At 35.2% G+C, this 13,771-nt stretch overlaps 1 protein-coding gene across 1 annotated transcript; it reads left to right on the top strand.

The window, feature by feature from the left end:
- Window positions 1-11,479: 11,479 nt before the first annotated feature.
- LOC129875746 (uncharacterized) lies at window positions 11,480-12,306 on the top strand. Its single transcript, XM_055950995.1, has 3 exons — window positions 11,480-11,660; window positions 11,742-12,191; window positions 12,245-12,306. The coding sequence occupies exons 1-3, from the start codon at window positions 11,480-11,482 to the stop codon at window positions 12,304-12,306; spliced, it is 693 nt and encodes a 230-aa protein (XP_055806970.1).
- The last annotated feature ends 1,465 nt before the right edge of the window (window positions 12,307-13,771 follow it).

Below are 13,771 nucleotides of genomic sequence, written 5' to 3'. Positions count from 1 at the left end.
CTATGGAGCATGATTGATATAAGTATGTGCAAAAATGCCATCAATATCAAGTGCATGGTGATTTGATTTGAGTACCTCCTCACGAACTCAATGCTATGAGTTCTCCTTGGCCATTTGTAGCTTGGGGTATGGATACCATTGGTCCAATAGAGCCATCCACCTCTAACAGACATAGATTCATTTTGGTTTCCATTGATTACTTCACCAAGTAGGTGGAAACAGCTTCTTATAAGTCTGTGATGAAGAAAGTCATAGCTGATTTCGTCCGTAACAACTTGATATGTCGTTTTGGAATACTGAATTCCATTATCACAGACAATGATACAAACCTTAATAGTCATTTGATGAAAGAGATATGTGAGAAATTCAAGATTACTCACCGAAACTCAATTGCTTATCGTCCATAAATGCATGGAGCCGTAGAAGCTGCCAACAAGAACGTCAAAAAGATTTTGAGGGAAATGATTAACAATCACAGAGGTTTGCATAAGAGGTTGTCATATGCTTTGTTAGGTTATCGAACGACTGTTAGAACATCAATTGGAGCAACCCCATACTTGTTAGCATCTGGGACGGAAGTTGTGATACTCGGCAAAGTGGAAATACCTTCAATGAGAATCATTCAAGAAGCTAAATTGAGCAACGCCGATTGGGTCTACAATCAAATTGAACATTTGGCTTTGATTGATGAAAACAGGATGACGGTTGTTTGCCAGGGTCAATTGTACCAACAAAGGATGATTCATGCTTTCAATAAATGAGTGAGACCAAGAATGTTTGAAGTTGGTCAGCTGGTTCTAAAATGCATTTTTCCCCGTCAAGATGAGTATAAAGAAAAATTCGCACCGAATTGACAAGGACTGTACATGGTTCGAAAAGTGTTATCCGGAGGTGCCTTGATCCTTTAAATGATGTACGGTCAAGAGTGGCCAAAACCAATCAACTCATATGTTATCAAGAGATACTATGTCTAAAGATTAGTTTTCCTATCATTTTCTTCCTTATGGTCGCACTATTTGCTTGTAATTGTTCATGCTTAGCATTAATATCCATTCTTATAATAAACTATGTATGACGTGAATTCTCAATAATGAGATACGTAGGTGGCCTATATCGACTTCGGTCACCCTTTTATCTATGTTATCAAGAGATACTATGTCTAAAGATTAGTTTTCCTATCATTTTCTTCCTTATGGTCGCACTATTTGCTTGTAATTGTTCATGCTTAGCATTAATATCCATTCTTATAATAAACTATGTATGACGTGAATTCTCAATAATGAGATACGTAGGTGGCCTATATCGACTTCGGTCACCCTTTTATCTATTTTTAATATCCCTTTTTTTCACTTGAACTACGTTTGACCTGAATTCTCAAGAATGAGATACGTAGGCTGCCTATGTCGGCCTCGATCATTTTCTTATTAAAATTTCCTATTTCTCATTTACCTTCCAAGAGGGAACCATATTTTACTTGATTCCTACCTCAACGGGATACTAGGCACCACAACGGCTTGGTCATATCTCCCATAAGTTTTCTATTTATAATGGAAAATGAGATGGAATTTTTGAGGGGGACTCAAAAATTTAAAAGAAGATCTTTCTACAGAAAGGCCAAGACTGAAGGTGCATTAAAAAAAGCAATCGGGACAGAATTTTTTGAGAGGGTCTAAAAAAATTATATAAATCATCTATCAATAGTTTGAGATTTACCGAGACATCTAACTGGGACAGAAATTTTTCAGGATGACCTCAATAATTTTATCCAATATCATCAAAAAGTTTTACTCAACCTCAAAGTTCAAAGCTGGCTTCAAATGATCTCCAACATTGTTAGAAGCTCAATGTCAACCTCAATAATCTCCAGCACTACTAGAGTTCAGAGTCAACTACAAAACTTTCTAAACTTCCCAGCTTCAACCCTCAAGGATCCTAAAAATTTTGTGAATAATCTATCAAACATGCTTAAAGCTTTGAATCAAGGATGTTCATTTAAGCTATGCGTGACATGACATTTAGCAGTGACCTTTTTCCAAATTACTTTTCAAAAACTCATCTTTCTTAAAAGCTTTTAATATATCAAATATTTTGCATAAAATATATTTTTGTCTTATGTCTACCGAGAAGTGGGGAATCAGAGCAAGCAATCGAAGATAGAAAGACAAGGAGAAAACAAACAGAGAATTCGACACAAATCAATTCATTCAAAACTAATAATTTTTCTATGGATGCAGATTTACAAAGGATCATCATGTCACTCTGTTCAAGCAAGTACGAATAAGTCAAAAGAACAAAGAGTTTTCAAAAGTAATAATCTTTTGTGAAAAATAAAGAAAGTAATTAGGATTCATCAGACAAAAATAGTTCAAAATACGAGCAACAATGCCTCATTCAAATTCCCAGCAAACCATGAGTCACAACAAATATAAAGTGTTCGAAAATGAGGATGATATTCGCACACTAATGTCAAAGTGATCAGGCACTTTGAACACATCCTCAAGAATTTTTCTTAACACTTTTTGTTTATCTAGTCGTTAGTTAGAACGACAATGGCTCTATTACTTATTTCCTTTGGAGTACAGGAACAAGCGAAAGAGCCACCTTCAAGACATGCAAACGTTTATAATGACATCAAATCGTATTTTCCAGCGTCAAAGACGTCTGATGGGCGTACATAAGTCGCATTAAATACTGAAGAGGGTTTGAAGTGAAACTAGCCAAAATATCCGATATCATGCCAAAAATCAATCAAATATCAACATCTGAAGGATATCGATCATCATCCTATCAGTGGAGCATCATCATCATTTTTATATCATCTCCAAGAGGGTCATTCATATTATATTACTAGAAGTGGTAATATTATTGCCAAGAGAGTCATTCATATTATATTACCAGAAGTGGTAATATCATCGCCAAGAGGGTCATTCATATTATATTACCGAAAGTGGTAATTGCCAAGAGAGTCATTCATATTATATTACCGAAAGTGGTAATATTATTGCCAAGAGGGTCATTCATATTATATTACCAAAAGTGGTAATTTCCAAGAGGGTCATTCATATTATATTATCGGAATTGGTAATATTATTGTCAAGAGGATAATTCATATTATATTATTAGAAGTGGTAATTGCCAAGATGGTCAATCATATTATATTACTAAAAATGGTAATATTATTGCCAAGAGGGTCATTCATATTATATTATCAAAAGTGATAATTGCTAAGAAGGTCATTCTTATTATATTACTAGAAGTGGTAATATTATTGCCAAGAGGGTTATTATCATATCATTACCGAGAGGGCCATTATCATATCATTGCCAAGAGGGTCATTATCATATTATTGTCGAGAGGTCCATCATCATTATCATATCATTGTCAATAGGGCCATTATCACTATCATTGCCGAAAGGGTCATCATCATTATCATATCAGTGCCAAGAGGGTCATTATCGTATCATTGCCGAAAGACTATCATCATATTGCATCATATCAACTCATCATCACATTGCATCATATTAATTCATCATCATATTGCATCTTATCAACTCATCTCATATTGCATCAAAATTGAAAGAAACTAGCATTCGAGAAATATATTATAAATCACATCGACTTAGGAAGTAATGTTTTGTTTTCTCTACATCAAAATCGGAAGCGGTTGACATGCCAACATAGTAACGATGCTACTTTTCTATTTGAGTTACATTTTTCTACTAAGGAGTTTTATCTCAATCTTTGTCGAGAGCATCCAAGAGGATGAATTCTCAATTAAACCATAGGTGTGGACGATATCAAGAAGGATACAGCACAACGTGAAACTTTTTCTTAGCAGCGAACTGAGACATAGACCGAAGAAGAGTATCAAACTCTTAGGACACGAGTTGAAGGGAGAATTCTACCACAATCAAACCACACCCCTATCAGAAGGTATGTGAGTATTTCTTTGAAGTTTATCAGTTTCTGTTTCGCATCCAAAAAACTTTGACTCTCTCCATAAGCAATTTTTCAATCCGAGTGACAATGCACCAAGAGCTATGAAAATTATTTCCGTGTGAGTTCTTAATTATGGGTGTGAAGTGCACCACATTCATGGCTAAGAGGTTGAAAGCCTCATTTCATACTCAATTTATTGGTCACTCCTCTGAACCAAAGGTTATCTTAGCATAAAAGATTTCCTTTTCAACCAATTGAGTCGAACTATAAGCAGTCTGATTCCCATGTTTAGAGATATGTAGGCGAGCTCGATGTTGAAAACTCAAATGTACTCCAACTTCCTCATCTCATTCCAGAACATTCTGGTTTCTCCATAATTCGACACCAGGATAGCTTTTGTATTCTTTCAAATTCGTGCGCCAAATCAAGTGTATTGAACTACAAGTGGCCTGAGTTCTCATATAGTCTGAGATATGTAGGAATTTCGATACCGGGGTCCAGCCATAATTTCCAAAGTCCATACCAAACCCCTTTTCAAGATGATGAAAATGTAGTAAGTCAAAATTAGTTTTGTCAATTTTCTTTGTCTAGGCTCTCTTTCATCGACCCTACCCAAAAAAATGGACAGTTGTTGACATCCAATTTTGACCCTTCACAAGCGTGTATTAGTTATAGAGATTCTTTAATTTTAAACAATCTAAAGTAATTGCTTTTATAAAATACCAAAATATTTTCAAGTGTATTTTTAAAGAAATTTTTATCATTCTTATAATTTTTAATGATATATATATATATATATATATATATATATATATATATATATATAGTTCTATTTAATTACCCATATAATTATTGATTTCTATAAATATTCAAAAATGATAAAAAAAAATTAATTTTACTATTTCGTAAATTAGTAGCTTATATTTTTGAATTAATTAGTTTATAACTAAGTTAATTAATTCATTTTATTAGAATTAACAAGCTCATTAATTAATTATTATCGATTCGTCTTATCTATTTTTTAGCTGAATTCACAATTAAATCAGTTTGCCTATTTTGTTGATCTTAATTGGCTAAGTTATCAATTTTCGTGTGGCCATTTTTCTTACAAATCCAATCATTTTTTCACTCCACCCTTAACCAAATTTCAAATCACTTTTTAGCCCAAATTCAAGCTCAAAGTCATCCCAACCCAATGTTGTCATCCCACTCTCTACAAACTCAATAACAACAACAACCTACACTACTACAACATACTAACACTTATACACCTAAAGCCCACTTCTTTTATATATATATAATATACAATACTACCTAAACTCTATTTTTTTAGATTCTCAAACATCATTATTCTCCTACCCCCACCCTATTCCTTTTCTTTTTCCTTTTATCTTTTCCCTTTTTCACTCCACCAAGCTCATCATTAGTCCCACCAACCTCACTCTTTTTTTACAATCCCTTCATCTTCTTTATAATAATGGAACAACAATATCAAAGGAAACAATTAATCAACATTCACCATTTTTTCATCAAAGACACCAAAAAAACATTCAAGAACACACAAAAAAAAAGCAAGAACAAAAATGTTGCAAAAATAAAACAAAAAAATATAGAAGAGAAATAGGAGCTGGATTTTACACAAAAAGATTTTGAGTCTACTTATTTTTTAATTCAAACTTTAATCGGAACTCCATTTGTGGTGGTGGAGAAGCTTCAAATTCGTCGTCTCAGTCGTTGCCCGAAAGAAGGTAAAATCTTTTCTCATTTTTATTTTATTTAATTATTTCATGTTTTCTATTTAGTTGATTCATAATCCTATTTTTTTTAGTTAGCTTTGTCATTATTAATTAAATTAATGATAGAAATTTTTTGTCTTGCTTGAAATGTAGTGATATTTTTATCAAATATATGAAAGCTCTTAGTTTCGTTCATTATTTTCCCACGTAGTTTTCTTTGACGATATAGATTTTCATGTTTTTAATTATTTTTTCTTTTATCATGATTTAGATAATAAATATATGCTTAAGTTACTAGTTAGTTAAAACTTTTAATGGCTTAATTAATTTAAATCTTTCTTTAAAATTTGAGTTAGTATAATGTATAGGTTAATTCCATGTTCTTTAGTTACTTGAATATATTTATATATATTTTTTTTTCTACATGCATGCATGTTGTTAGTCATTATGTTATCTTCTTATGTTCATATGTGATCCTTTTAAGTGTTATGCATATATACAAATGTGTGTTTTGATATTTTATTTTTATGCCTCAAGTACTCACCATACCAAGTTGAATTTAGTGGTAATTGAATCATGAGTTGCGTTGTCCCTATTCATTTGCTGTGAAGTTATAATGCATATGCCATATATATATGTTTGTTTGTTAATATACAGTAGCTCATATTTGTATTATTAAATGTTATGCATGAATTGGTCTCTTAGTACAACAGATGATTAATTAGAATTAATGAGGTATCTCGTCCTTAGATGCAAGTTTCATATTGGTTTTCTTTAGATCCTAATGATTGCACTTAAAATGAGATGTCTAAGTATCATTTATTCAATTAATAGGAATCATATTTCAATTACTAATTTTATAATTTTATTTATTGTATGAACCATCGTCCGAGTCTAATATAGACTTTCTTCATTATTTACAATTCGACGTTGAGCCACAAAGGCCCAAATACCATTTTTTTCGTCATCATCTTCAAAACAAATGGAAAGGGGTGTTGATTTACTGGTTGCTGGAGCTGAAAATAGATTGTATACTATGTATATACAGTCCGGTATATATGAAAATAGTGTTGTATACACTGATATATGGTGTATATACATTCGTGATATACAATGGAATTAGGCCTAAGGCCCAAAATGCAGATGGCCCAATAACTTAGTCTAGACGTACAGAAACTAAGTATTGGACCAAATGTTCATCCTTTATTCATTTATATTTAATTCAGATTGTAGTAATTTATTTATTTATTGATGTTTATTTGTACTTGCGTAGAAGTTGATTTAGTTTGGTTTAACTTAATTGAACTTCACTAAAAGAGAAAACCATTTTTTTCTTTAGTTTATTCTTTAAAAATGATTTCATTCTAAGTGTTTTATTTTATTTAGATATTTCAACAAATATAATTTTCTTCCAAATTATCTTAAAGGTTTTAAGTTGATATTCTTTCAAATCAATTGAGTTTAAAGTGTCTTTCTCTAAATTGATCTTTTCCTAAATAGATAAAGTGATTTTCCTTATTTAATCAAAATCTTAATCGCCTTTAATTTAGTTAAAATATATTAGATCTACTACTTCTCTTTAAACATATTTAAAATTCATTTACTTAATCATTTAATAAAGTATATTTTCTTGATAAATTATTTCAAGTATTTTAAGTTGATTTATTGCTCAAATAAATATATTTATCTTTACTACTTACAAGTAATTTTCTTAATGTTAGTCAAATAATTTTTAAATCGTCGGATAACCGCATGTTAGCGGTCATTTTGAGTGCTAACACCTTCTCAAAGTGGAAATTTGAACCCTTACCCATTTTCTCTAATTTTTAAGACTTAAATCTGTTAAGGTCTTTTAAATTAAGTTTCCTAATTTCTTTAAAAAATCAAGTGGCGACTCTTCTTTTTCTAACTTTGATTTTTTCTCTAAAAGTTAAAATTAATTTTAAATCTTGTTTTCCCGACATAACTGTTACATCTCGCACTTTTGCGCATTTGGAAAAAAAAAATTTGACTTGCAAGGAAAGAGGTTATGAGTTATTTTATTTAATACCGATGTAATATTCAAGAAAACATTGAGGTGGAAATACGGAGGAAGGCCGAGGAAAAAATTTATGTGGAATTTTTGGGAAATTAGTTTGGAAATTACAAAAGTGAGATACATAAGTTTGGGCTACAAAGGAATAATGATAAAAAAATTGAGGCCCAAAACAAGAAATGGCCCAAATTTTGGAAATTAAGTTCATTAATTAAGAGGCCCATTACCTATTTACTATCTCTATAGATATATCTCTAGTTTGCTAGAAACTTCAAGAAGTAGAAAAAGCCCAAAGATGACTTAGTAGTCATCTTGTTTCAATTTTTAGAATTTTCAAGAAACTTGGAGAAAAGAGGGGGGAAAAAATAAGAGAGGAAAATTGGAATAGCTAGGGATTTTATCCCTTGAAATCTTGTTCCAAAATTAATTCTTCTAATATTCCAAGCAAGTTGAAGGCCCTAATCAACATAGAGAGATTGTTGGAACAAGAAGACTATTCATTCTTGCAAGGCACAATTCTAGTAAGTTGAAGAACTAAGTGGAAAAGGTAAGGTTTCAATTTTCTCTATATGTTATGGATGGTTGGTATATGTTGTAGAGTGAAGAAATGGATGAAGTATATGAAAATATGTATGTGGGTGTTGGCCGTGTATGTGATGTTGTGTGGAAAGAATAGATTAATTTTATGTAGTATGTGGTTGTTGTTGCAAGGTATAGGAATGGATGGAAAATTCATGAAAATATGCATATAGTTGTTGTGGCCGAATATGGGGGTGGTTTGGCAAGTTATGGTGAATTGATTCTATTTAGTATTTTAGTTATTGTTATGGATTCTATGTTGCTAAGAAAAGCTTAAGGATCCTTATAAAGTTGTAGTAGTTGGAGACTTGTTTTAGAAGTTTGTAAATCCAATATAATGTTCTTGCATATATGGAAGCTAATATTGTTAGTATGATGTGGTTAGTGTGTAAATTATTGGGTTGTGGTAATTGAATTTGAAAGAAGGGATTAGATTGTTATTGTTCTTATTGGAATTGGAAGGTCTTGGAGAAAGTAGTATATTGATTTGGTATGATTGTTCGTAAATTGGCCGAGTTAGATTCTCGGGGATGGTGTATTTACAGGGGAAGTGCTGTCGAAATTTCGGTAGACAAAATGTTAGTTTAGAATGAGGTTCTTGGATACCTATAGCTAATGTTGGCATTCATTAATCTTGTTATAGATTTTGGGAAAGTCAAGAGTTAAGTGGGATTGACTAAGGAAGCGGACAAGGTATGTAAGGCTTACCCTTTTTTTTCAAGGCATGATTCCGATGTTATGGTTTCATAAGTGCTTTCATATTTTCTTTATTTTCAAAAGCTAGGTGTCAATGGTCCCAAGGAAATGACTACTTTTCCTATACCCGTCAATGTTTTCCAAAATATCTATAGTTTCCCAAAACAAAGATTTACAGTATTACAAGATTTTATGACAATGACGATGGATATGTTTTACAACGACATTGATGATGTCGAGGATGAGAATATGTCTATGATGGCTATGATAAGAACGGCTTCATGTATGTAAAGCTAACCGTTCCTTCTCTTGGCATGTTTTGACATAAGTATATAGAGCTACACTTTCTTTTGGCATGATTTTTATGAAGCAAGTATATGATATTTTATACAATTTCAAGGAAGTCCTATTCGTAGAGCCACAAGGATGGCCCATTTTCTTGAGTTTCAAAAGGATTTATTTTTTTTTCTCGTGCTTAGATACGTGTATATGATTCCAAAAGTTTTATTTTGATATAATCCATGGTAATTTTTGAAAGGTACTTGACATGACTCTTATCTTGATTTGTGAATCATAGCTCATTCCGATTATTCTACGAGTCTTGAAAATTGGTCATATGTGCATATGTATACGATTTGACGCCTTATAAGATTGTGACCTTATTCTACGTTCTCTTAATATTATCTTTCGTTGATAGTCTCATCCTATAATAATTGTTCCTTCAAGGTGAGACAAAGCGACCATGGTTAGTCTATAATACAATCGGAGGTTACCGACCTTCCGTCACTCCGATAAATACACGACTTTCGTTGGGCTCTCGTGCATGCCGTCTATATGTATATGTATATGTATAGGTATATGGGGGATATGGGGAGGTGTATATGTGGCGCTATAGACGCATTCCCACCTGATCAGTTGGAGTAATTTTCATCCTGGACGCGGGATGCCCGGACGCGGGACATATGTGGGCACGCCGACGTTGTTCGGTGATATGACTTTTATTTTCTATGCATATAAAAAGATATGTTTTACATGAAAGACAAGCATCTGGCCTAAAAGGGCACTCATATGTACAAGTTACTCTCTTATCTCATTATATGCTCTATGATTCTATGATATGGTTATTCATACCCTATGTTCTCTATTATGCTGATTTTATGCCTTACATACTCGGTACATTACTCGTACTGACGTCCCTTCTTGTGGATGCTGCGTTTCATGCCACGCAGGTAGGCAGGCGGACGAGTTCGGTCTTTAGGAGCTCCACTAGCAGTACACCAAGAGCGCTCCAGTTGTTTCGGAGCTTCATTTTATCGGTACTAGTTTTGTGCATATATTTGGGCACGGCAGAAATCGGCCCTCCTTGTGGTCATATGTATCTTGTTTAGAGGCTCGTAGACAGATATGTAAAGCTAGATGTTTTGCAACTTTGTTCGTCGCTGTGTAATATGTTAGCAAAGTCTGTTGACGCATGGTTATAATTATGCTATTAGCAATGGTATCTCTCATTCGGCCCACTCAGTAGTAAGAATAGGATACGTATAGTAGGTGCTCGGAATAACACTTTCGGGTACCCGTCGCGGCCCTGGTTGGGTCGTGACAAAGTGGTATCAGAGCCAGGTTCCTAGGGGTTGTCTATGAGCCGTGTCCAGTAGAGTTCTGATTATAGGTGTGAAGCGCGCCACACTTATAAACAGGGGGCTGCAGGGCATTTAGAAAATACGATCGTTTTTGTACTCTAGATCGTGCGATAAACCTATGTTACTAGGTTTCTATGTCCTCCTCTTAATCCTGTATTATGGTTTCAGTAATGCTGGTGAAGAGGAAAGCTATGGCGGCCCTTATGGACAAGACGGTGGATGGGAGAAGAGTTGAGCGAGAGCCACCAGTGGAGGTAGAAGAAGGCGAGTCTAATAACGAAGCTTCTCCCCAGACTTCTCATGCTCTCCCCGGGTCGGCAGAGCAAGAAGGAGCCCCAATTCTAGCTCTAGTACCTCCAGTTCCGCCGCCAACAGCTTCGGGCCATCAAATAACAGAGGCTATTCAGTTGCTGACCCAGTTAGTTGCCGCACAAGCTCAGCGGCAAGGTGAGGGCCATGGAGATAGGACGGTGAGTGCGAGAGCCCGAGATTTTATCAACCTAAAACCACCGGAATTTTATGGATCAAAAGTAGAGGAAGACCCGCAAGGTTTCATAGATGAGATGCTGAGAACACTGAGGATAATACATGCTTCAGATACCGAGTCAGTGGAGTTAGCTTCATATAAATTGCGGGATGTGGCAGTCCAATGGTATAATATTTGGATATCTTCACGGGGAGAAAATGCACCTCCCCCGGTCTGGCAGGAGTTCACTGAAGCATTCCTGTGACATTACTTACCACCGGAGATTCGACGGGCTCGAGCCGATATGTTCTTGAATCTTAAGCAAGGAAATATGAGCGTCCGGGAATATAACCTCTGTTTTAACTCCTTGGCCAAGTATGCCCCAGCCATGGTGGCTGATATGGGAGATTGTGTACATCGGTTTGTGAGTGGGTTGGGACCACATTTAGTTAAGGAGTGCTTGACGGCTTCACTCCAGGATGGGATGACTATTGCTCGTATCCAAGCCCACGCCCAAAACCTGGAGGAACAACACCAACCACAAAGAGGTGAACGTTATTCGGATGGAGGTTCTAGAAAAAAAGGCAGATTTTTCGAAACTAGAAGTGAGTACAGAGGGGGACAGGCATAACAGCATTCCGGGTATTCAGGCCAATCAGCAGCCAGTGCACCTCCTCGATTTGCGGATAGAAGATTTAACCGTCCTACCTATTCAGGACCAGAACAGAGTTCTAGGGTTTTAGGGTCCCAGTATAGAGTTGATTTTAACAAGACAGGGCAACCCCCACTACGGTGTTCTCGGTGTGGCAGGTCGCACGCTGGGCGGTGCTACCTAGATACAGGTGCATGTTTTGCCTGTGGTCGGACTGACCATTTAATGCGTGATTGCCCACTAAGGTATGAAGGAGACAGAGCCCAGCCCGCCGGATCGGCAGTTGGTTCATCATCGACTGTGCGCCCTCCAGGAAAGACTTTCCAGGCTTCAGCGAGCCGTGGCCAAGGCAGAGGAGGAGGGGCACCCAGCTCAGCCGGTCCTCCGCACCGTATATATGCATTGGCAGGACGACAGGATCCTGAACCTTCCTCGGATGCGACTACAGGTACACTACCGATATTTTCTTTTTCTATGATAAGTATGTGGTAATTGATTTAGGTTCCACTTTATCGTATACCGCTCTCTGTATTGCTGAACATATTGGGAATTGGAAAGTCTAGGACAAAAGGCAGTCTTATACATAGGTGAAGGGGGAATACTGGGGATTACGAAGGTTAAAATGGTTATTAAAGGGGAAAGACGCGTTACGAGATTGTTTCAGAAGTTGTTAAGACCCTAACCTGCTCCAAATTACATGATAAAGGTCGTGCGAGGGAGTGGAGGCAAATATACTGGTATTAAGACACCGAAATACATTAAAGTTTCGAGGTTAAGTGTGCTAGGGTGAGGGAAATGTTAGGATGGGTGACCCCCTGGGAATTGGGCTGAAAATTTCATTGGTATTTGGGAATAGAAAGAAAGTAGGTACATAGAGAGTAATGAGCTTACAACTATAAAGGAGACCTCCCCGGCGTATTATAATACCATAAGGTCGGTTCAACATTCGGGGATGAATGTTCTAAAGGGGGGGAGGATGTTACATCTCGCACTTTTGCGCATTTGGAAAAAAAAATTGACTTGCAAGGAAAGAGGTTATGAGTTATTTTATTTAATACCGGTGTAATGTTCAAGAAAACATTGAGGTGGAAATACGGAGGAAGGCCGAGGAAAAAATTTATGTGGAATTTTTGGGAAATTAGTTTGGGAATTATAAAAGTGAGATACATAAGTTTGGGCTACAAAGGAATAATGATAAAAAAATTGAGGCCCAAAACAAGAAATGGCCCAAATTTTGGAAATTAAGTTCATTAATTAAGAGGCCCATTACCTATTTACTATCTCTATAGATATATCTCTAGTTTGCTAGAAACTTCAAGAAGTAGAAAAAGCCCAAAGATGACTTAGTAGTCATCTTGTTTCAATTTCTAGAATTTTCAAGAAACTTGGAGAAAAGAGGGAAAAAAATAAGAGAGGAAAATTGGAATAGCTAGGGATTTTATCCCTTGAAATCTTGTTCCAAAATTAATTCTTCTAATATTCCAAGCAAGTTGAAGGCCCTAATCAACATAGAGAGATTGTTGGAACAAGAAGACTATTCATTCTTGCAAGGCACAATTCTAGTAAGTTGAAGAACTAAGTGGAAAAGGTAAGGTTTCAATTTTCTCTATATGTTATGGATGGTTGGTATATGTTGTAGAGTGAAGAAATGGATGAAGTATATGAAAATATGTATGTGGGTGTTGGCCGTGTATGTGATGTTGTGTGGAAAGAATAGATTAATTTTATGTAGTATGTGGTTGTTGTTGCAAGGTATAGGAATGGATGGAAAATTCATGAAAATATGCATATAGTTGTTGTGGCCGAATATGGGGGTGGTTTGGCAAGTTATGGTGAATTGATTCTATTTAGTATTTTAGTTATTGTTATGGATTCTATGTTGCTAAGAAAAGCTTAAGGATCCTTATAAAGTTGTAGTAGTTGGAGACTTGTTTTAGAAGTTTGTAAATCCAATATAATGTTCTTGCATATATGGAAGCTAATATTGTTAGTATGATGTGGTTAGTGTGTAAATTATTGGGTTGTGGT

This window comes from Solanum dulcamara, chromosome 12, assembly GCF_947179165.1.
Source record: "Solanum dulcamara chromosome 12, daSolDulc1.2, whole genome shotgun sequence".
Taxonomy (NCBI): domain Eukaryota; kingdom Viridiplantae; phylum Streptophyta; class Magnoliopsida; order Solanales; family Solanaceae; genus Solanum; species Solanum dulcamara.
Note: the sequence above shows the minus strand (reverse complement) of the source record. Positions and strands in the feature narration are given on the sequence as shown.

Coding starts and splice junctions, on each gene's coding strand:
- LOC129875746 (XM_055950995.1), top strand. CDS start 11,480: ATGGTGGCTGATATGGGAGATTGTGTACATCGGTTTGTGAGTGGGTTG. Junction 11,661..11,741: donor TGAACGTTATTCGGATGGAG/GTTCTAGAAAAA, acceptor CCGGGTATTCAG/GCCAATCAGCAGCCAGTGCA. Junction 12,192..12,244: donor TTCCTCGGATGCGACTACAG/GTACACTACCGA, acceptor TAATTGATTTAG/GTTCCACTTTATCGTATACC.